At 42.6% G+C, this 24,195-nt stretch overlaps 1 protein-coding gene across 3 annotated transcripts in view; it reads left to right on the top strand.

The window, feature by feature from the left end:
* The window catches only part of Cyria (CYFIP related Rac1 interactor A), a 95,064-nt gene extending 71,400 nt beyond the window's left edge, over window positions 1-23,664 (top strand). Inside the window, exons 4-12 of one of the 3 annotated variants that reach the window (XM_026400321.2) lie at window positions 7,546-7,667; window positions 9,032-9,137; window positions 11,146-11,282; window positions 11,731-11,808; window positions 11,983-12,099; window positions 12,206-12,285; window positions 13,676-13,802; window positions 17,907-17,977; window positions 20,040-23,664. In XM_026400321.2, the coding sequence (XP_026256106.1) occupies window positions 7,546-7,667; window positions 9,032-9,137; window positions 11,146-11,282; window positions 11,731-11,808; window positions 11,983-12,099; window positions 12,206-12,285; window positions 13,676-13,802; window positions 17,907-17,977; window positions 20,040-20,103 (902 nt within the window). In that variant the 3' untranslated portion in view covers window positions 20,104-23,664. Of the gene's footprint in view, window positions 1-7,545; window positions 7,668-9,031; window positions 9,138-11,013; window positions 11,094-11,145; window positions 11,293-11,730; window positions 11,809-11,982; window positions 12,100-12,205; window positions 12,286-13,675; window positions 13,803-17,906; window positions 17,978-20,039 lie in introns of those variants that run through there. The other 2 variants (XM_026400477.2, XM_026400550.2) reach the window with 2 other exon arrangements.
* Window positions 23,665-24,195: the final 531 nt, after the last annotated feature.

The raw sequence follows: 24,195 nt of genomic DNA, 5'->3' as shown, positions 1-24,195 counted from the left end.
ACATCTGTACAAAAATACAAAAAAAAAAACAAAGTACAGATGATTGCAATATAATTTTCTTTATCTGTGGAAATGGATCACCTGACTACAGTCACTATGATCCCATCGTTCATGTTATCCTGAAGGTTGTTCTGTGTACCAGCCACCCTGTTAGTTGGGTGTGAACAGCTGCAGAGCTCTCAGTCTCCTTGGGGAGGAAGACAAAGCCGGCGTCTAAATGCAATGGCGATAATTGCTCTAGCAGGGACATCAGCCATTTTCTGAGGTACTATCAGCAATCAAGCATAGTTAGTTTTCTTCTGCAAGTGTATATTCATCTCCTCACTAGTATACATCTTCTGGAGGTGAGGAATTGGATGGTATCACATACTTATATTTTTATGTGTCTTATCCAGCAACATAAGACTGGACATGAAAGATAATCTTAGGACTACTGGTTTTGATAGATGTTAATTAAGTGACGATACGCAAAGAATCCTTTGCATTCTCCAGGTAGAAGCAGCAACAGTGAAGGTGGGTTCTCAGTGGGCAGGGAGCTCTGGAGGGATAAGATACCGCACATGGAAGAGGAGCATTAGAAGAACAGGACCTCTTCTTCAAGGAGTTTTCCACGTTAACGAGGAAATAAGACAGATAAGTGGTACAGGTGTTAGGGAAGAAAGTCTGCTAGCTGGAACGGATAGCAGGTGCTGCGCTAGCAAGAGTTGCAGATGTTTGACTGGGCTGAAAAAAATGTTCTTCAGAAGTTAGTGGCTACACATATGGTTTTCTCATGAGACAAACCCATATTTATTAACATCATAGGACTACTAAGAACATCAGCAGCAGCAGGGTGGTGGTCAGGAAATGCTGCAATCTCCACAAAAGGCCTGCAGCATCCAGTTCTATAAAATGAGGTGTCAAGAGGCAGGCTGGCCTGATATGGTTCACTCAGGCCCACTTCGTGCCACCACTGAACTCTTCTTTCACCTGTCCTCAGACACACTTGCATCTGCTGAAGTTCATCAGAGAAGGCTAGAGACCTTGGAAGGGGAGAAGGGGAAAATATCAGATGGTCAGTGGCCATTTGGTCCAGTATCCTCACTTGACAAAAGAAAAAACAAAAATCACCAGGGAAACAGTTTATGGCAATTTCGAGCACTTTTGTTTTTTCCTATTTTCAATGTATATAATAATTCTCACTATGACCCTACAGGTAGGGAGGAGAGAGGGCTGTTGTAGCTTGTCTCTCCTTGACCAAGATCTGATCTGGGCCCAGGGAGTTCACTTCTTTGCCCTGGGGGCTGGGAGCTGAGTGGCACGCTGGCTGGCTGTAGTCCACATCTCAAAATTCCATCCTTGGAGTGCTGCCCTGACCCGGGGATCCCAGTCGCGTGAAGGAAACAGCCAGTACTTCCAGAATATCCACCTCTTTTCATTCCCTGGGGTGCTGCTTCCATGGGAAGGGCTTTGGTTTTGGTGTGTGCTGACTAATGTCCTGTGCAAATAAATATGTCAACCACGTCTCACTTCTCACTTATATTTTCCAATGGACTCTTGCAACTTCATGCTGTGTCCCTAAGCAGTTGGTACTCTGCTATAAATCATTACCATTTCACATCCTCAAATGTTAATAATAGATAATTATTTGCATTCTTAGTTCCTCTTGAAGGGGAAAGGGATGAGGACTGAGGAAGTGGGTGGGGGAGAAGGGCTGTAGATTTAATTTATGGCGTTGGCAAATCCTTCTTGCTGTACTTTCTTCATTGTTTATCCAGCAGTCATCTGGGCACAGGGAGAGCTATATATATATCCCATTGATGAAATGCCAGGGCTTCCATCAAAACCAGAGGCATTTCCTCATAAATTGAGTCTTCTCCTCATATTATTTTAGGTTAATTTGATTCACTGTCAAATTCTCCATCCAGTCCTAAGTAGACTGTTAGGAGAAGGTTTGTGGGCTCCTGGTGCTTTTGAAGACAGGATGAGCCCTGGGCTGATGTACAAAGATAAGAACACTTTGGTTTGGCAGCCCTTCTCCAGTTTGAGGCCTGCTCATGCTCCCCTGGGAGGTTCCCCAAAGACCTTCCTGACAAACAGAGTACCTGGCCACCTTCTTCTCCGTTAGCACAGTGGAGTGCCAAGCATTTGGCTTAAATAAGATTCAGGGTCCTCCACAGACCTTCCCCCTCACCTGGTGACACCAAAACCATGAGGTTAACCATTCCCCATCATCAGGGAATCCAACCACAGGAGGATGGATACATCCCCTGCCAGCAAGACTCCTTATCTTAATCAGCAAGATCATTTCTTTTCCATTAAAAATCCCAGACACTTGGACTTTCATATGTTCTTTTTTAAAAAAATATTTTTTAGTTGTAGATGGACACAGTACTTTATTTTATTTGTTTTTATTTTTTTATGTGGTGCTGGGGATTGAACCCAGTGCCTCACTCATGCTAGGCAAGTACTCTACCACTGAGCTACAACCGTGGCCCTTGTGTGTTCTTGATAATAGGTGTGTGTGCAAGGTCACAGCGCCCGTGATCCTTTTTCTGCTTTGCACAACAGCAAGTCCAGAACGGCCTTAAATCATTGCGTAGATAATGGCCAGCTGGGGGACACTCGCTTCAGGGCTCCTCCTAGTATCGGTTTCTGAAATTGCCTGTGTAAATCACAGGGATTTTAACAGCTTCGTTGTGAAGCAGGAGTAAGCCAGCTTTGTTTAACTGTTCTGCTCAATTTTGATGAAATAATTGACGGTGATTTGAAGTTTAGAATGTGGTTCTTAGAGGAAACACCATCAAAGATTTCACTGGCTGCCACTGGAAACAGAGATCATTTCCATCTTGAGTATTGGTGTGCATCCCCGTGTGTGTGTGTGTGTGTGTGTGTGTGTGTGAGAGAGAGAGAGAGAGAGAGAGAGAGAGAGAGAGAGAGCGAGAGAGCGAGAGCGCATGTGTGCGTACCTTCATTAATGAAAGGTCATTCTTAGTGTTAAAAATAGAAAAACAGAGCCCGTGGTTAGAGTTCTGCTCGTTCAGCAAATGCTTTAAGGGGTTATAGGTGGACTAAATATAGGTGACCTTTTCAACCACTAATTCTTCAGGGTCCTTTTCAAGATGTCATTTCATGACATCTGAAAATACAATAAATTTTTAAAATGTGATCACCAGTTACATCTGAATATGGAAAATGCCAGAAGTTTAGACCTCCAAAGCCTCTCACAGGAATTCTCCAGAAAGCAAAATGTTTTAGGATTGGAGGAGTAAACACAGGGCAGTTTTTCATTCTACCAGACAGAAGAAACACCCATGATATGCAAACCACACCAAGGAGACATGAAGGCTGTAGGTGGATAATTAACATGTGTGTTTAATGAAGGTGTGAATAGCCAATTTAACTGCAGGTCAAGGCATGTATCTTAATGGTAAGAGATGTGATAGTATAGAAGCATTTCTTGGGGAGAAGAGACAAGAGGATCTGGAAGCAACAGCACCTTCTTTGACTTCTTTACCTCCCTGCCTCTCAGCGCCCACCCTTCTCAGCCAGCTGGTCAGTTTCCTCACTGAGTCATTGATTCATCAACACGTTGATTGTGTCTCCAGTGGGAGAGGCATTGTGTGGCTGTGGAGGATAAGAACACAGATCTTTTCTCCAAATATCTCAGAGTTAAAAGCCAAGCAGGAAAACCATCCCAAAACACAAAGTGAGGAGTACATTTAAATCATCCATTCAGCAGAATTTTCTTGAACATGTCCTACGTACCAGGTACTGTTCTAGACCCTGGAAATATGATGTCAAAATGCAATAAATATGACCAAAGTCTTACATCTAGTCAATAAATTTCTCATTAGTTAGTTCTGATTATCTGGTTCTTTAGTTGAAAGGGGGATGAATCATGGACTTCTATAGAGATTTGGGCCAATTTTAAATGTGACCTAGGGTCAAGCATTCCTTTTCCCATTTGAAAAGCAAGACAGACAGACAGACCTACGTGAGCTTCTCCCAGCTGTCACTCTCCACCTGCGAAGCTGATGCTTCTGGTTTTTTAATCCCCTGAAATCGTCCGCATTCTGGCTGAGAAGGCAGAACTGTGCTCCCAGCACTAAGGGTCTGATTATTGTCTGGAAGAGGAAGTGACTTCAGTTCTGTGACAGGGAAGGAGGGAGAAATCACATATCCATTAAGAACAACAAATTATGGAAGAAAATGAGCCAACCCATTTCTAAGCCTGGATGAAAGGGAGCATGACGGATTTGGTTTCTCCCACCCCGTTCCATCACCGCTAAACAGGACCACACAAGAGACATTTCTCATGGGAGGCTAGGAACCCTGCCAAGAGAAACAGTTCCCAGAGAGCGAGACAGGGGCTGAGGGTCCTGTTTCACAGCACCAGGGCCGTGTTGCTGTCGGAAGGAAGGTGCTCACCACGGCCCTCCAACTCTCTGTGGTCACATCAAAGTCCAGTCTATTTGTATCAAACAAGGTCACTTCAACTGTGTGGAGGGAGGAGCTGACCGTCTCTAACTCAGCACCACTTTGAGGCCACACTGTTGGAAAAATTTATTTTTAAGTACCTAAGAAATTTCTCTATTTTAAAAAAAAAAATTGATGTGAAATCTTTCTCTTTCTCTTTTTTTTTTTTGTTTTTAAGTAACCACCAACGGGATGTATTTTGGTTTTTCCAGCTGAGCTCTTTTAGCCCACTTAGTTTTAACTCTGTTTTCCTAAGATTTGCTAAGATGGGGCCATGTGACAGCTGAGATGAGAAGCCTTCTTTCCTGGCCACCGTTTTATACCTACACTCAGTAGTCTGGGTTCTCAGAATCTTGGTTACAGACTTGTGCTTCTCCTCTTCTCCAAATAAATATCTCCATAAGAAATTCATTTAGCTTATGATTTTTGATACATTCATCAAAAAGAAGAAGAATGGAATTAATGGGTGTTTGATTTTTGTTTATCTTCTAGATTGTGCACATTTTTCTTGTGTTTTCTTTCTAACATTTTCCCCGCTTGGAAGCTGGAGTTCTGGAATTCTCTAGCTATAGTCTTCTTAGCTTATGGATTTTTAGTTTTCTGTTTAAGACATCCATATAACTTTGAGAAATCAGAAAAAAAAAAATAAAATAGCTGGGCGCAGTGGCTCCTGCCTGTAATCCCAGTGGCTTGGGAAGCTGAGGCAGGAGGATCATGAGTTCAAAGCCAGCTTCTGCAAAAGTGCAGCACCAAGCAACTCAGTGAGGCCCCGTCTCTAAATAAAATACAAAATAGGGCTGGGGATGTGGCTCAGTGGTCAAGTGCCCCTGAGTTCAATCCCTGGCACCAAAAAAGAAAGAAAGAAAAAGATACAATATAAAATGATTCATATAGGGGGATAACATCATTCCTGAAAAAACTTACCAAGTGTGTGTGGAAAGGAAGGAAGGATACAGAGATAAAAGGGTTGATACATTTCATTTTCCTTTCTGTGCCCTGGGAAGTCTCTGCTTTCTATCCTGGCTGGTCTCCCTCCTGGCCTAGCTGCATGAATACAGCCACAACCCTCTTTCCACACAGTGACCTCATCATGGAGAACTTCTTCCTGTGGCCCCTGCTTTAGTCCTTCCCCGACATTTTCCTTTCCACTCTCTCCAGCCACTTGCATCTCTTCCTTCTCTGAACCCTGACGTGAACTTTAGTGCCTCCTTATTTGCTGGCTAAAAATCCTCTTATTCCTAGAAAGCATGGTTTGCAAAGTGTCTAGACGCCTGTGAAAGCCTATTATTGTCTTGTTTTGTTTTAAGAGAGCTACCATACATTGATGACTGTCACCTTTCATTTCCCAGGAGAGTTTATCAATTTCTTAGGTTTTAGGCAGGATCTGGTGAGTAAGAGAGTCTAAAACTCTAGGTAGACGTTACTCCTTAAGGGTCTGGCTTGGAGCCTGTGGGTGTGGCAGATGGTGACAGGAGTGCCACCCTAGATCAGCCCTGCTGAGGACCAGGCCTCTGAGCCCCCTGTCAGTACACCAGTGCTCATGGTTTGTGGATTCCACCCTTTACCCCCCAGAAGAACACTAGCGACTGGTCACACACCCTTTTGTGGGATCAGCCCTTTGTACTCCCACAAAGATTAGTGAAAACAGGGGTTGGATCTGAGGAGGCTCCGCCCTACAGTTCTAGTCTCAGCCCTCCACTAGTGACATCTGCTGAGAGCAGTCAGCCTCTTAGCATTTGAACACTTGAAAATAGACTATCCTCAGCACCGTCTCTGCTTTCCGTGGAGAGACTAACTTCCTCACCAGCCTTGGTAGCTAACCTGTTTTATAGCATCTTCGGAGAGAAATAAAACCCAGTGTTGCCTGCCTTTCATCCCCTACCCACCAGCCCGAACGAAGTGCCCCTGGGAGAAAAACCTATAGGTTCTGGAGACACAATCAAGTGGGAAATCAATAAAGAGCGGTGGAGTGCTTGGTGCTATTAGAATATGACCTTCGATTAGATAAGCTTGAAGGTGTCACATTTTTTGTAACAGTCACAATCAAGACAAAGATAAAGAGAGCAGGTGCCTTTTTTTGCGGGGGGGCGGGGGGGGTGGACAGGGACTACTGGGGACTGAGTCCAAGGGTGTGTGACCACTGAGGCACATCCCAGCCATTTTTTTGCATTTTGTTTAGAGTTAGGGTCTCACTGAGTTACTTGGGGCCTTGCTAAGCCTCTAAGGCTGACTTTGAACTCACTATTCTCCTGCCTCAGTCTACCAAGCTGCTGGGAATACAGGCACGTGCTACCACACCTGGAAAGAGAGCAGGTGTCTTTAAAATGAACTCCCTGCGTGTCTTTGCCAAAACTCTTGTTCACATTCAATGGGACGTCTCAGTGCTTTCTCCATGTCAGTCTGTTCTGGAATGATGTGCTGTGGACGTGACCCCGAAGGGTTAATTACCCAATTTGTTAATTTGTTTCTATGAAAGTAGGAAGGAGAATGTTTTTTCTTTCTCTGCTCAGATTCATAGATGTTTAATCATAAAAGAAATATCCTGTAGCTTCTCCTGTTAAAAGCAGACCCAAGTTAGCATTTTAGTTTGACAAGATGAAAGAGTCATGGCATTGGGTGGTGGTGAAGGCTGTGTAATGTTACAAATACCACTGAGCTGTACACTTGGACATGATCAAGTGGTAAATTGTATATCATCTTGCCACAATTTAAAAAATAGTTTTAATGAAAAAAATAATAAAAAGACAATAAGAAACTTAGCCCTAAAAGACAATGTCACTGCTTCTACTACTCAGTACCTATAACAGGTGTGCAAAACATGTATTCTATACAGGTAAACAGACAAGTGAATACCCACTGGATTCAGCATGCTAGGGTTAACTGGTGCAGAAAGATGGTGATGTTGTGAACTCGGTCTGGGCCAACATGGTGCTACTTGTCCATTCTAGCACTTTCTGTGGTAGGAGTAACCATCAGACCTGCAGGAATGAGGCACAAGAGCCCAGTGGGTACACTGACCTCCGACCCTCTTTCACAGCTGTTTGTAACCACCAGCCCTCTGTGTCTCTTCCTTTCCTTGCTGTGTAGATGCCCAGCCCACGGAAGGAGAGAGAGAAATATGGAACCAGATCAGCGCTGTCCTCCAGGATTCCGAGAGCATCCTCGCAGACCTGCAGGCTTACAAAGGCGCAGGGCCGGAGATCCGAGACGTATGCCAACGATAATGTAGAACGGATGACACCCGGGGAGGGGAGGGGAACCACATGCAGCACACACACATGCGCACATGCACAGGTTAAGTAATAACCCTAATATTTCCTAGAGTACCAGAGGAACAAGGTACTTGTTCCTTTGATTCCAGTCCATTCACAGTTGCGCACAGTGCTGGGGACCATGTGCAATTTTAGCCATTCTCTACCCAAACCTACAGTTGGTATGGCAGGACTCACACTTGGGCAGTAACATCAGTGGATGACTCCATGTAAGGGAAACGTACACATAAAGTCTATGAAGACACTTGAATTGCACATTAGGAGGTCTGAGACTCTATGGACTTTCAACATTTTGGAATGATTTTGGCAGGTTTCATCAGTGTCACACACAGCAGCCACAAAACACCATGTGGAAGTGGACCGAAGGTCTGTCGTCTTAGGAATTGCTGTTTTTTTTTTTTTTTAATGAGAAACAAAACAACAAAGTAAAAAAGAAAATAACCAGTGTGGATTTTCAGACTTCATAATGCCTCCAAGGCAAGGAGCTTCTAATCCTTTTACTTGAAAGCATCAGAGATTTGGGCCTTTGCTTTGTTTTGTTTGACCTGGGGTCTCACTGTGTTGCCCAGGCTGGCCACGGACTCCTGGGCTCAAGTGGTCCTCCCACCCCAGTCTCTAGAGTAGCTGGGACACAGGTGTGCACCACCACGTTAGTTTTGTGGAAACATCAACATGTGTGCACACACACATATGCACACCCACGCATGTGCACACACACATATATTACTGCCACTGCCACCATTCCTCTGAAGAGAACTCCATTGTCCTCATAATCCTCAAGCTGCTGAAACTCAGACAAGATAGCCTTGCTCAGAAAGCAACAGGCTATTAAGATAGGGTTTTCCTACTTAGGGGTCACCATTTAATTTAGGTGATCTAGGTAATGTTACAGTCTGGCAGGAAGAAAATGCATATTATAGAGAAAAGAAAATACCCAAGAATTTGTACTCTATAGTAAATACTAACTCTACTTTAGAAGAATCAGTGATACTGGAGAGGGCTGATCCAATTCAGATATACTTTTTAAATTTAATTCAAAATAACAACAAAAAAAGAATGAAGCAAGATCTACCTGTAGAACCATTTGTTTTATGTTCAAGTGCTAAAATTTTCTTTCAAAATGAGTGTCTTGGGGGATAGTCCATTGAGTCATTGTCAACTTAGGAGTACACATTCACAAAGTACAGCAGGGATTGCATTTTTTTTAGATTAAAACATTTTTCCATATTATGGCATTTTGATGTGGTGCTTATTACTTCTTTTTTTTTTTTAACAAACTTTTCTACTATGTCTTTTGGTAGGCAATTCAAAACCCCAACGACATTCAGCTTCAAGAAAAAGCTTGGAATGCAGTGTGTCCTCTGGTTGTGAGACTAAAGAGATTTTATGAGTTTTCTATACGCCTAGGTGAGTGTTTCTTTTTCATGTCCCACGTGTGAAGTTCTATTTTGCTACTTGAAAACTTAACAGGAATAGCTTTTCATATTCAACCACCTACTAGGTCTTATGAAAGTCATTCATGAACTACGACTCTGGTCATGTCTTTTAACGTACCCCAGAGTTTCTTCCCCTAAACATTCGCACCTAGAGAGTGTGTCTTTCTCTACTGGCACATTAAAGTGGACTTTGCATTGTCTGTGATCGTCTATGTCCAACTTTTCATAGTTTCCTGTTGGATAATCTCATCTTTGAATAGCGGTGAAGTTGGAAGATACAGGTTCTCTGCTAACCCCAAAAGAACTTAATTGCCTAGACTCATGTTAAAAGTTTAATAAGTAAAATACAAGGAAACAAACATGTAGTCCTGTCCTTTAGCATTAAAAGCAAACAAACATACACACACACACACACACACACACACCCCTGAATGGGTACCTGGCTCTGCAGAACAAGAGTAAGACCAAGTTCTGATTGATAGAAGGCTCAGGGTGACCAACAATATGATGTCATCATGGTCCCCAACAGTAAAGTTGTATGAGGTTTCATTAGTTAATATAGTATTTCTAGAATGAAAAGGGCAGTAAGCATGTTCTACTTTACTTTTGCTATAAAATGAATGCTACATTTCAAGCAGAAGTTAGAAATTGAAACATTCTGGGGAAATAATGGTCATGGTGTTGAGAGGACTAGAAGCTGAGACCCAGGGAGAGATTTCCATAGACTCTCAAATTTTTTTTTTTTCTGTTTTCTTAACACATATATTTAGATCCAATGAACTGAATCCCAAGGAGCCCAGTTTCGGCTCAAGAGAAGGAAAAAGGTCCATCAGTTAGACCAGGCCATGGCATAACTGGCTGCTTCCCCAAACAGTGTATTTCCATGGCAGGGAATATTTAGGAAAGGCTAGAGGCATCCCTGTAAAGAGGCTGTAAAAGACATGTAAGGACTATGTAGAGACAGCGCTGTCAAATTCTTCTGTAAAATGCCAAATAGTAAACATTTGAGTCTTGTGTTTTTGCAACTACTTAAACTCTGCCTTTTTTTTTTTTTTTTTTTTTTGGTACCAGTGATTTATCCAAGGGGCACTTAACCACTGAACCACATCCCCAGCCCTTTTTTTTTTCTAAGACAGTGTCTTGCTAAGTTGCTTACGGTCTCACTAAGTTGCTCAGGCTGGCTTTGAACTTGTGATCCTCCTGCCTTAGCCTCCCATGTCACTAGGATTACAAGTGTGTGCCACCATGCCCAGCTTAAACTCTTAATTTATAACACAAAGTAGCCTTAGTCAACTCAGGAAGGTATGACCATATCTATCTTGTAATCAAAGTTTTTTTTTTTTTTCACAAAAACAAGCAATGAACTAGATTCAGCATTTAGACCATAGTTTTCAATCCCTGCTACAGAGGATTGATTTTTAAATGTCTTTATGCTGATATATATAGTTTTACATATGTATGTATATGCATATATACACATACATGTACATATGTTGTATGTGTGTATGTGTGAATAAAATTCTTGTGAATAAGCTAGAATATAGGTGCAGAAAAAAGCTAGAATATGCACAGAATTCTTTCTCTGTAGAGCAGGTAAATCTAACCCATGTGTTCAAAGCTGCTGTCACATTGCATCCCGTGTCACAAATGGTTCTCATGAGCATGACCTGAAAACACATATCTGTGGTCTTCTAACAGCGTCAGGAAATGGAAGCATTAAATATGTGAGCTGAGCTTAGAGAGACTCTTACAACCTGTGTGGCCGTGGGCGTTCTGAGTGCAGGTGGCCTGCTGAGCCACGGAAGGTCCCTCTGTGTCATCACATGCATCTCATCTCACACTGACAGGGGGAAGACATGGAGAGGAAGCACCCACCCAGGCTGTCTCTGAGACTGTCAGCTGGGGATGACAATTGTGCTTTTTTGAGGTATATCTCTGGGCCACCAAAAAATATTTATATTTATCCCTTTGACTTTCAGAAAAAGCTCTTCAGAGTTTATTGGAATCCCTGACTTGTCCGCCCTACACACCAACCCAGCACCTGGAACGGGAACAGGCCCTGGCAAAGGAGTTTGCAGAAATTTTACATTTTACCCTTCGATTTGATGAGCTGAAGGTTAGGCCAAGTGTGTGTGATAGGGACACAGGCTCACACTGAGTACCTGCCACTTCTGCTGGCGGGGGTGGGGTGGGGAGTGAAACACAGCTCCTTCCCCAGAGACATGTGCTGTGGCAAGTGTTTGCATTCCATGTGGTAAAAGTAATTTAAGATGATGATTTATATATGGAAACTCAAAATCTGCCAAATGAAATAAGAGAAAACCTTTTCAAGTGTCTGTTCCTTATTGAGAACAAATATACTTTCCCTGAAATCTAGCCCACAGTACAAACAGGGTGGATTTTAGAATAATGAAGTTCCTGGTCCTTATTTTAACCAGAAGTTCTGACTCTTGAATAACAAAGAGAATTCCTGGCACATTTAGGAAACCCAGTGTCTGGGCTCCTGACACTCATCCCTGCCTGATGCCAAGGGATGACCATCTTTCCTCTCTTCTGAATTTCAGATGAGAAACCCAGCCATTCAGAATGACTTTAGCTACTACAGAAGGACCATAAGTCGCAACCGCATCAACAACATGCATGTGAGTCCTTGGGCCTCCCTGGCCTTTGCCACCTGATCTGAGCATCTTGGCTTTCCTCATCAGGGAGGGCAGGAGAGAAGAGGATCCTTGCCTGTCATTCCACTTCCAGAAGAGAGTGTTGGAGGATTTCGACTTTATCTTTATCATTGCATCTTCTCTTCTTATTTTCATCAGCTAGACATTGAGAATGAAGTTAATAACGAGATGGCCAATCGAATGTCCCTCTTCTATGCAGAAGCTACCCCAATGCTGAAAACCCTTAGCAATGCCACAATGCACTTTGTCTCCGAAGTAAGTGAAGTTCAGCCACAGGTGTTTTTTTTTTCTTTCTTTCTTTCTTTCTTCATTGTGCATAAAGCTGCTAACAGGGCTGACATACATTTGTGTCTTTCTTTAGAACAAAACCCTGCCAATAGAGAACACCACAGACTGCCTCAGCACTATGACAAGTGTTTGTAAAGTCATGCTGGAAACTCCGTAAGTGAAATCAGAGGTCACTTCGTGGTTGACCGTTTGCAGAGCTGGGGCCTGTTGAGATGATGCTGATGAGGACGTGTACCACTTGAGTCAGCATGTTACAATTTATGGGCATATTATCTGCTTCAATTTCATAGAGAACTCGGTGGTACATGTAATCTTGTACCTTTTGCAGAGGAAGCAACTGAGGCCCAAATTGCTTGATTGACTTCCCCAAGGTGGCATTCCTTCTTAGAAGGCAGAACCACCACTCAAAGATGCTGTAGATGATATGTAAGCACCAAATTAATGGAGGGCTAGAGAGATAGCCGTCCTAAACACTGCAGAGATATGAGAAGCAAGAATAGAAGTAAGGTTGTCCTAACAGCGGTAATAGATCTCACCCTCTCCCTGACTCTGTCTCTGTCTCTCTCTTTTACTCTCCCTCTATCCCCTCAATTTCTTGGTATCTAAGCTAGTTACTAGGTGCTAGGCTTAAAAATGGTTGAGTTATTGAGGATGAAGAAACAAAGGTGTGGGGAAATCTGTACTTAAAATTCTGTAGTACACTTACGTCTGTACCCCATGCTGTGCCTATGACCTGACCTCCCGGGGCCTTCCTTGGTTTCCTCATCTAATGAAGACCAAACATCATGTACTGTGCAGAGTGTTTGGGAGGCCAAAGGTGTCAAGGCTCCTTTATCAAATTTGATGTCTGTTCAAATGTAAGAGAGCATTCATTTCGTATATTTCACTTATATCAAAGTTGAGATTTTTTTCAAGACAGAAGTAGTAATCGTTCTCATAGTGGGGCCAATTCATAATGCAATAGATGTTAAGGAAGTCTCTAGAATTGGCCTGAATCCTTTCACTCACCAGGGACCCTATCAAAATAAGTGAACAAAATTCAGACTCCACAAATACTCTCAGATCAATAAGTAGCACATAATTTCTTTGAGATATCTTTGCCAGTCCTGTTCAATCTGCAGCCTGCGTCTTAACAAAGGAAGTTACTCTGACGGGGGACACAAGATCTGCTCTGTAGAAATGAGCTTGACCCTTTTGCCCTGTGATGAAGCTATGATTCTCTATAACCTTGAACAGCCAGAGGGACCTGCTCTAAAATATTCAAGATGAATGGATGAGGGAGCGGCATAACTGGTGAGCTGGCTGCTGAAGGGCAGAAGAGAAGAGAATTTACTGTTCTCCAATTTCCCTTATTTTTGTACTGAATTGCCAGTTGGATATATTCAAGAATTATCATCAGAGTCTCTTTCGAGAGCATGCTAACTGCTTGTTGCAGGCCTGGGGTTGTTCTCCATAGAGCATTAGTGGAGTAGCCAGTGGTGAAGTCCAAAGGGCTCAGGCTCCCTGAGGAAGTGACGCCATTGCCACGTCTTCTCTCTTGCAGGGAGTACAGGAGTAGGTTTACGAGCGAAGAAACACTGATGTTCTGCATGAGGGTGATGGTGGGGGTCATCATCCTCTATGACCACGTGCACCCCGTGGGAGCCTTCTGCAAGACATCCAAGATCGATGTAAGAATAGCTGGCAATGTTCTTTTCCAATAAGAGCCCACGAGTGTTCCCAGACAGACTCTGATCTCTCCTTCTGGCCTCCATCCCCCAAGGAGAGTGGCCTCTCCGAGTTCCAAGCCCTTGGGGTGGTTCCCCTCAGAGCAAGAGGCCACTCTTGCTCATGCTCATGTGTTTAGGACAATCTCAAAAGTGGAGCAAGGATGCTGAGATGTTGATCAGTCCCTTGACTAAAAGCACGCTAAGGACACAGGTGACCTGTCCTATCTGGATGCTGCCCCTTCACTGACCCCATGTGCCCCACCAATACAATTTTTTTCTATTGCATGTGCACTAATGTGAAAAGAATTGGGAGATGCTGGATTGCAAGAGCTCATGGTTAAATGCCAAATGGCCCAGTTTCGTCTCCCATCACTCACTCCCTACCTGCGGCCCCTCCCAAATTCCCTGCCGTTTCTAGTTATTTCAATATGCATCATCCATTTTCCTTGCAAGAGGACCCTTCTTCCCCTCTTTGCTTGGTGGATTCCATTCAGGTACTCTTTAACTCTCCCCTTATCCAGGGACACATTTCGTATGCCCTGTGTGGATAGAGTCTGCCTTCTCCAGTGGTCCTCAGAGCACTCACCAGTTTGTATTTTCTGACCCTCCCACAAACTCCACATTTGGGGGCAAGGACAGGGCTCATGATCTATATACCTAAAATCTGCTTCATTGTCTTGCACTGTATCTGGCACATAGCACCTGCCACTCAAATAGATGTTCCTCCGGTTTTTACTGAATGAATGAATGATCATTGATTTAAATGGGTGTGCAGGTGTTTAAGTGCAGAGTACATCCTGTTGGTCCTAACGTACTGTGATGTGGGTGGCTCCTGGTGTTCACCCATCTACACAAAATGGCCTGTTTACTGCATGGCACTGTCGAGAGAAAGCTTGCAGCCCAGAGGGGCCACAAGTCTGAAGAATACAAGGAAAATCGTCAACAAAATATGGAACTTGGATTACTCACTTACAGGTCTGGGTTCCTAGGCATGGTTCTTTATAAAACTTTCATGATACTTATTATAGTCATAACTATTTGATAAGAAAATAAATATTTAATACAAGAAATTTAAAATATTGGAAACCAAAATATAGAAAATTTAATGTATCTGTAATAATTACACCATAGACAGGAGACCATTGTTAATATGTTAGCATACATATGTCCCTTCTTTGTGTGTGTGTGTAAACTTAGCAAATTAGAACTTGGATACACAATTTTAAACCATATTCAATCTGTATAACAGTATATTATGGGCATTTTTATACCAATAAATATGTTCTTTGTAAATTAGAACTTGGATACACAATTTTAAACCATATTCAATCTGTATAACAGTATATTATGGGCATTTTTATACCAATAAATATGTTCTTTGTAAAGCCTTAATATTTTCATACTACATATTGAATATAAATAACTCTCTGAATAACTCTATAGATATCATCTGACTATGGACTGAGTTTATTACCTGATACTTATAAGACATTCTTCCCTAGCCATTTGTTAACTTGTCAGAGAGTCAACAGTTACAAATATGCTGGCTACAATTATGCCTTGTATCCCTAACCTTTGAAAGGCTTGGCTTTACATGTCTTACTGAGTCCTTCTGTCGAGGTTGTAAACAGTGTGTAATGTCGATCTTTACAGTTAGTCTTGGTGAAGTCTATCTGTTCATGCAGGTTAAGAAAGCCTCGTTCAGAATGAACTTTGTATGTGCCTCTAAGAAAGTTTCAGGTTTACTGAGCAGAGCACATACTTGAGTGGGTCATTTTCTTTGACGACATAAAAGGTCCTTATTCTAGGCACCAATCTGTTTTTAACTCAGCAGTTATAGGGACTGGGTTTATAAGTTCTAGTGTATCGGCATCAAGTCTGAGGCCCTGGAAGAGGTCCTGTGTGTGTACGCATAAAGAGCATGCCCCTATTTGCAGAATAGATGTGCAGAGAGTTTCAGAAGCCCAGGTGGGGGAGAAACCCATTCTGTGTGGGGGCAAAGAAGAGGGTAACATTTGAGGTGGTCCTTGAAAGAGATGTAGGATTTTCCCAATGGACAGCGGGGAGGAAAGTTCCTCCAGGGAGGGAAATCATCAGAACAAAATCACCAAGACCCCAAGGGGATGAACCAGTTAGAGAATAAATGTTAATCAGGTGCTAGGAAAGGTGGTTGAGGTGAAATGGTGTTTTCAAATGATTTCCTTAGGATCTTGTGATGCAAACCCATAAGAAATCACTCCTAACCCCATCCCTAGCCAGGTTTCACCCATAATCCCAGAACAGCATAATTCCAGAACAGCATCTTGTTCTTCCCAGGGACATCTGAAACGTGGCCAGTCCAAAACCAAAGATTCTCATTTCCTAACTAACAAGCCTGTTCCCCGTTCTGAGTTCCTGCCACGTGTTTCCTCATTCTCCCGCCCAGTGTAGCCATTAGCCTAGAACTGTCATCCCTGGAATTGTCTTCTTCCCTGGTCTTCACCCTCCCATGTGGTCAGTCAGGTTGGTCCTCCTGTCCATCTCCGTCTGCTCTCCAGGCCTGCTGCTATGTCCAACTTCAGACTCTCAGAGGTTCTCGTTCCTGCTTCTCTCTGGTCCTTTTCCATATTGACCACATTTCTGCTAAAATGATATTTTCCACAAGTAAAAGCCCCCGGGGTTCCTAATGTACTCCGAACCCACCCTGCGTCTTGCTCTGTGTCTCCAACAGCATCTTGTTCTTCACACCCTCAGCTCTCATCATCCTGAAACAGACCTAGAAATTTCTCAAGAGTATCCACCGCTTTCTACATCTGTTTTGTCACTGCCGCTGGGTGGGTTTACAAGAACACTCCTCACACCATGACGATGGGCTATCTCTCTGTCTTCCCATAGACCCTGAGCTTTAACAGAGAGACCAAATGTCTTGTCTCCAGGATTGGAGTGGCACATAACTGGCATGATTACAGCCAGTCCTGTAACCCTGGCACACATCTCTAATTAACCATGACATTTTTTTCTTGATGAACCTGTAAGTGACCCCCAAATGACTCCAATCCTGTGTCCTGACTGCCTCCATCAATTTATATGGCCGATCAGTCCTTTATGATAAAACGTTTAACACGCCAGGATTATGCCCACCGAAAAAGTTTACAAGTGACCTTTCATTTAAAAAAAAAAAAAAGAACTTGGATAATAACCAAATCTGGTACATATAGGGCACAAACTTAGGAGTTTAAACTGAGTGATTGTTTTTGCAGATAGATTCTTTTTTTGCCAAATAAAGAAGAAGCTACAGGATATGCATAATTTAAGATGACCTATAGAGATTTAGTTTTCATGCACTGCCCAAATTATAAATAACTTATTCCAAGGGCACAAAAACTGAAGAAACTTGCCCAAGTTCATGCAAATACTAAACAACCAAGAATGGCAGAAATCCAAGTGTCCACCTTCATCGGTTGATAATCTGAACAATCAGCCGTAACCGTCTTCTCAAATGTGATTAAGACAGAGACTTGTTTAGTGAAGCTCCCTGTTTAGTGAAGGAGACAATTTAACTTGGTCCCTAAATCCTCCAAGGTTCTGTGATTGGGACTGCATGGGCCGTGGTTCTCACTACCTGGTAAGGACAGTAAGGTCAGAAGAAGCTTCTTGGGGTTGGAGAATTTCAGTTGACATCCCCCACCCCCCCAAAAAAAAATGTTAAGGTTTTGCCAGTTAAACAACTGGGGAGAAAGCATTCTAGAGACATTAAATTAGGTTTATAAAATCAATTAGCAAATCTCCACTGAGAACTGAGTAGAGGCACTTGTATCCTTGCACTTGGCTATGAATATAAGACAAAAAGAAAAACCAAAGTCTTGAGTATTTGTCCCCCAAAGTAAGGAAAATGTACAACTGCAGTATAGTGTAAAAGTTAATAATGGCTACAATCCTGCAGAACTCTCTAGAAGCCCAGGAGCAACTAACTCACCAGCACTAGGGGTTGGGAAGCCTGTTGATCATTTTTGTTTGATTTCTGTGAGATGATGATGGATGGGCAGAGTTACTAGGATATTAACAATGCACTGTGCTTTCTCCTAGATGAAAGGCTGCATAAAGGTGTTGAAGGAACAGGCCCCAGACAGTGTGGAGGGGCTGCTGAACGCCCTCAGGTGAGCCCGCCCTGGGGAGGACTGACACGGGGCAGCCACCCCTCCAGATCTGTTTCAAATGTGGACGCTGCTGGGGACAAAGAGCTGGAGCACAGCTTGCATATTTTAACACATTTAATCTTCCCAACAACAACCTCTTGGGCAGCACCATTTTATCATTCCCTTTTTGGAGGGGAAAATGAGATTTAGAGGAGTCAAATTACTTGCAAATGTCTCACAGCACGTGAACAAGCTAGGCTCTAAACCCAGGTCTGGGTGACCCCACAGGTCATGGGCCTGACTCTTGGCTGTCCACCTTATGGTTAGTGGGGCTCCTCAGAGGGAGAGTCTCTGGGTCCCTCTTCCCTCCTCTCCAGCGGTTCCCCCACCTGGCTGCAGACAAGGCTGCTGTGGGTTGTGTCTGAAAACTCTGATGCTCCCCATCTGAGCCAGACTGCATGACTCAGATCTCTGGGCCAGAGGCTCAGGCATCTCTTTTGTTTATTTGTGTTTGTTTGCTTGCTTCTTCTAAAGCTCCCCAGGTGGTTGACAATGTGCAGCTGCAGAACTGAGAACACCACTAAGTATTTGCCCAGCTGTAGCTCATTCCAGCTGCTCACTGCTAACAAGTAATGCCCCAACACCTCTTCTCTCCCAAGGACACGTCTGTTTAGTATCCTTCAGGGAGGGGAGTCTCATTTTTTAGCTGTGGGACCTCTACGTACAAATCATCCCAGTCCCGGATTGCCATCAGGAAGGCTTATGCTCCCTGCTGCCTTTTCTTCAATTTCCCTAGTTCCACTTACGTACATACAGCAAGTGTTCAGAAGCCCAAGTGGAAGGGATCAGGGCTCTTCCATCTGTGTACAGTGCTCATGTTTTATGCCCCCATCACATTGTGCCATTTAATCATCCCAACTCAAAAGACACAAGGCTGACCTATTCTCCTCATTTAATAAATGAGCAAACTGAGACACACTTACAACGACACTCATGTTGGTGCTGTTTTTCTGAGTTGCTCAGTCAGAACCCATCATTCTTCAAAGTACATGTATTGATAGAGAGCCCTTCCAATTCCACGAGTTAGCCAAGGCTTTCTCCGTTGGTGCCCACTTCACACCAGGCTGGCTTTCTGTACACAGTAAGAAGACTTTAACTTCTGAATTTCCTGAACTTTTCAGTTTCATTCAATCAAGCAGAACTTTCTCAAGAGCAGGGTGCTGTGCTAGGTTGGGAGTCCCATCTGAGTGCTGGAACTGTGTCTCCTGCAGACACATGATGAGATGAAAGGAGCACAGGCTGCCAGGGTAGCCAGACCCAAGTTCAACTTAAAAGTAGCAAACTGTTCACAAATCAAAATCATTAGCTTTGAGATCTGTTTTCTCATCATATTAAGGCCATTATCTCATCTACAAAGTTATTGTGACTACATAGAAACTTCTATGGGATGCCTAGGACATGGTTGAGACTTAATCTTGTTAATTTTTTTTACCTTTGCACAGACAATCTCTACATAAGGTTATGGGGAAACTGTACATTGAAACCCCCCTCACCCGCCCCCAGGGTTTGTTCATCTGCGTGTGTGCCCCCTGGTGGTGGGAATGAGGACAACCGTCAACATTTTCAGTTTGGGGAAATCCATATTTTGAAATTTGTGACAACAAGGATATGTAAAAATATGTCCCAATGAATTCCACTCTTTTGCATAATAATAATGCACCAATAAAATTAATTGAAAAAAAGAAAATGGGGATAACTCAGTGGTCAAGATTCCACACTCGTCAGGTAAAAATTTATGCCCTTGAGAAATGAGGTGGATTGCATTTCCTTTTGTAATTACTTGATTAGGCAGAAGATCTACTTAGTTTAATAACTGTCATACAAAATCCCTTTGGAAGGAAGGATCAGATAGATATTAAAACTGCCTGAGGATGCCAGGAAGTGTATTCTCTGTCTAAAGAGGTGAGCCCTCGTGTTTGATTTATCTCAGTGAGCTTCCCAAGGTAAGGACGGGGATGTCATTAGGGAAACTTTCTTGAACTCCTTATTGCACACTGATCTCCACCTTTCTGTCCCCACTCAGGTTCACTACAAAGCACTTGAATGATGAGTCGACTTCCAAACAGATTCGAGCAATGCTTCAGTAGAACACTGCTCAAAGAAGAGGATCTATGTGCTGACCTCAGAAGATGTATATGTTTACATAATTTAATACAGATTGATGTTAATACTTGTGTATTTACATAACCGTTTCCTTCCTGTCACTGAAATATATGGACCTTAATTTGTATCCAGACTGACTCAACCTAGCAGAGCATAAATTGACTTGAGAGCCTTACCTTTGATGTCTGCAATGAAACCCCCTTCTCCAAAGGCCAATTTGGAGATTTTGATCTTTGCTACTGGAGTCCTTTAATGACACCTGTAAAAATCAGAAATTCCTAATAGTTTGTGGTAGTGTTATAATTCTAGATGTGTTATCTCTCTGGGAAGTAGAGCTTATAGAAACACAAAGCATTTGATTTCCTTTGTCCGATCAGCTACAAGAAATACAACTGTTATCCTGACAGAGGAAGAGAGAAATCCAGGAAAAGAAAAAAAATGCATGTGGAGAATCAAACCCAAGTGTTCTGAACTCAGCATGCCCCCTCTCCTCAGCCTGCAAACTACATGTGCAACTCTTCCATTTGCACATGTTTTATTAATCAGAATATTCACTTTCTGTCTGGGTTTGTGTCCCTCTAACATACCCTTTTACTTTTGCAAGAGGAAAATCACCTGTATTTTAATTGGATAGTGAAGGAGCATGGGGGTAGAGAGATGCGTTCTTACAGCTGGTCTGAGAAAGGTGGTTGTCTTTAGAATATTCATGAGAGGTGGCACCAGTCTGCATAGACCCTCTGCATACAGGGATAGAAACATAAGCTCTGACTTTGAAGTCATAGGTAAATGAGCTGATCTCTGTTGTCTCCAGGTCTGAGGACACAGTTCCTCCTGTTAGGGGCTCCCTGTCTTCTACCCACGTGGACCATTCATGTGGGAACAGAAGTCTAGGATGTGTTTTTAGTTATCAAAAAACTGGGGGAATTTAGAGGAAGAAAATCCACCTTTCTGGTTACCTGGTTTTTAAGAGACAACTCCTTCTTGCTCACAATTGCCAGATTGTTGCAGTGGGAAAACTCTGGTCCAAGTACCTGGATTTAGTCTTTGGTTTACTAATGAAACATAGTATGATAGTGGGAAGTTTTCTTAGCTCTCTACATCTCAGCTTCCTCATCTCTAAAGTGGGCAATTAAAACAGACAATCTCCAAGAATCCTGTTAGTCTAGAAGCTGATAAAATGGCTGGCTCTGCCATCCTTCTTCCTGAGTAGATACCAGTCAGCACTGCCCCACTGCCTGCCAACGTTACGAGGCCTATAGTCATTCTTCTGCAGAGCAGAGCTAAGTTAGAACAGAATCTTGGAAGCCTATCCTGACCTCCAGTGGGAAAATGAGACCCAGCGTAGGTGGTCATCCAGGATGGCTCCAGGTGGGGCTGGATACCAGGATGCTTCCCTCCTGAGTCCACAGTCTTCCTTTTCACCGTGTGGCCTGTGAGTTTATTCTATGGGATGGGACTGGACCATTGTAGAGAAGTACTCAGTCTGGCCTATTTCCGCCAGAAGAAGAATTGCCTAAACAGGAAGTGAATGATAATCCTGGATGTTGGGCCCGGGTCCATCAGGGTTTGGCATCCTTTGCAACATTCCAAGGAATGAGATACGTTTGCTTTCTGGACTTTAGTGCCCAGCTGACTTTCCCTTGTATATTTGGTACATACATACATTTATGTTGTCCAAGAAGCGGGGACAAATGCCTGTTTTGTTTTATCTTAACAAAGAAATGCAGTCAAGTGGCAGGAAATAGTCCCTGGTCTATGGGTCAATGTCAGTCAACCGATGGAGACAAGGCCCTTTTCCTTAGAGTTGTTCAATAAGCATGGCTGCTTGGATGGAGCTTCTCTCATCAAAACAGAAAAATACTAGATGGACTTCAAGAGCTTTTCAAAACCTAGGAATTCTAAGACCCCGGAGGAAGCCAGAGAATGTGGTAATGCAGGATGAGCAAAGTCCTTAAATATTTAGCCTAAGTGCCATCCTGCATGGCAGCCAGGGCTTTGTGTGGACAGATACTGTACAGAGCTTGCAGTGCTTATTATGACTATGAGCAGATTAAAGTTTGAAGAGAAGAAAGGACTTGCCCGTCACCATGGGGCTCTTGAGGCACAGACCCAGGGACTTGAACCCAAGCCATGTGTCCACACCACAGCTGCCTCAGCCAGCTAAATGAAAAAAAATGTTAGGGATTATCTGTCAAATATTATATTTATATATATATAAATAGTTGAGCACATTTATAATTTTTAATTAGACTTTCTATCAAATGGGACCAAACATATGTATGGGCTGCTGGCCTGCTTCAGTCTAGCCGGGCCACCTTGTCTCACAGTTGAGACTCAGCACATGGATTCTGGGATGTCCAGGGTCTGAATTGTTGCCTCTGATCATCAGGAGGACAGGCTAAATGTCTGTGATCACTACCTGGAGATGGGCCTCGGGTCCACCCCAGAGCTGCTGTGGGAGACAAATTGTCTTAACAGACTGTCCTCCAGGCATCAGGAGCCCTTGAACAATCAGTTTGTTTGTGCTGCATGCACACACGTCCAAGACTTGTGGGTGGGTTAGGGGAAAATGCTAGCGACAGTGTCAATGTCAATGTGAACTATCTTTCATATTTGATGTCTCATAGTTTTCAAATAAACAGTGTTTTCCATGACTCGGATATTTATTTTGGGGCAAACAACAACATAAAAATTATGTTTCTTATATACATTCCTGTCCTGGCATTTTAACTCTGTTCTAAGAAAACTTTTATGTGCCACGAGGAATGAATGTTTAAAAAAAAAAAAAAGGTAGAAATAGATGTTTTGAATAGTACTGACCCATTGGGTCTGGAATATTACCCAGAAAGAAGACCATGGATATTATCTTTTAATTATTAGTTAATATCATGCTCCATCAATATTTGCTCTTAGTCATCACCATTATATCAAGACATTGAGGATAAACCTAGGATTTTGATACATCATCATATTTAAGGAAAAAGAATCTCATTCTTTTTCAAAAGAAAAATAAGGACCACAAATCTTGGGATTCACTTGTGCAATGGAGTTCGGGGACTTCTCATTCATTCTTGTATGCTAGATAGCTACAGGAATTTTATTTCAAGAGCATAAAACTTTAGATCCCAGTTTTTCCAGCACATCTGTAAAGGCTGTTGCATACCCAAAGCTGTTTTAAAGTTGTTATATGTTGTTTGCTGAAGTCATTGTAATTTTTTTTTTGCCTGCTTTGCCTCTTTTTGTACAGAAGTTTTGAGTGTGAAGTGAAAATTAAAGTTTGGTACATACATATATTTAAAAAAAATACACCTTTATGTTATATGACATTCGAGGTTAAGTGTGTGATAAGTTTATGATGACTGGCCCACATAGATCGTTGCTAAACCTGCTCTGAAGAAATTACACCAGCTGCCCTTTATCTCTCTACACCTCAGTGTCTTCAAGTACAAAATTCAGTTCCAAAATTGTGCTACTCATGGTGTCATCTATCCCTTATTTATTTCAGCAAGAACCTTTCATTACAAAAAAGACAAGATTACTATCTAGAGTCACATGAGACCTCCTTGTCCAGAATGCCAAGAAGTCCTTTTCTCTTTCTTTTGAGTGCACTGGCACTTTATGGATTTGGCAACATCAGCAAAAAAAAAAAAAAAAAAAAAAAAAGTATTCCATCTCGATACATTTTTCAGATAATGCACTAAAACAATTCTTTTAGCTCTTAAGCATGGAATCATTCCTAGGGCATTCCTTTTAATCCCTGCATTTCTGAAGATGATCACCTGATACCTAATTATGTGTGCATTCAGTGGGTCAGGGACCTCCAAGAGAGACCTGCTATGGTGCTATGGTGCTCTGTGCAAAATTCAAAGGCACTTAGGATGATTTGGGGGCACAAAGGGAGATGAATGAGAATATTAAACTTTCTGTAAATTGACAAATGGCCAAATTGTGTAAAAGAAAAAAAAAACTGAAAGGAGCAAGAAGGACTGAGGTTTTGGAGAAAGAGAGAGAGAGAGGGAGAGGGAGGGAGGGAGGGAGGAAGACCTAATTAAATGAGTGTTGAGAGGCAAGAAATA

This window comes from Urocitellus parryii, chromosome 12 (assembly GCF_045843805.1).
Source record: "Urocitellus parryii isolate mUroPar1 chromosome 12, mUroPar1.hap1, whole genome shotgun sequence".
Classification (NCBI taxonomy): domain Eukaryota; kingdom Metazoa; phylum Chordata; class Mammalia; order Rodentia; family Sciuridae; genus Urocitellus; species Urocitellus parryii.
This window is presented reverse-complemented; position numbering and strand designations above follow the sequence as displayed.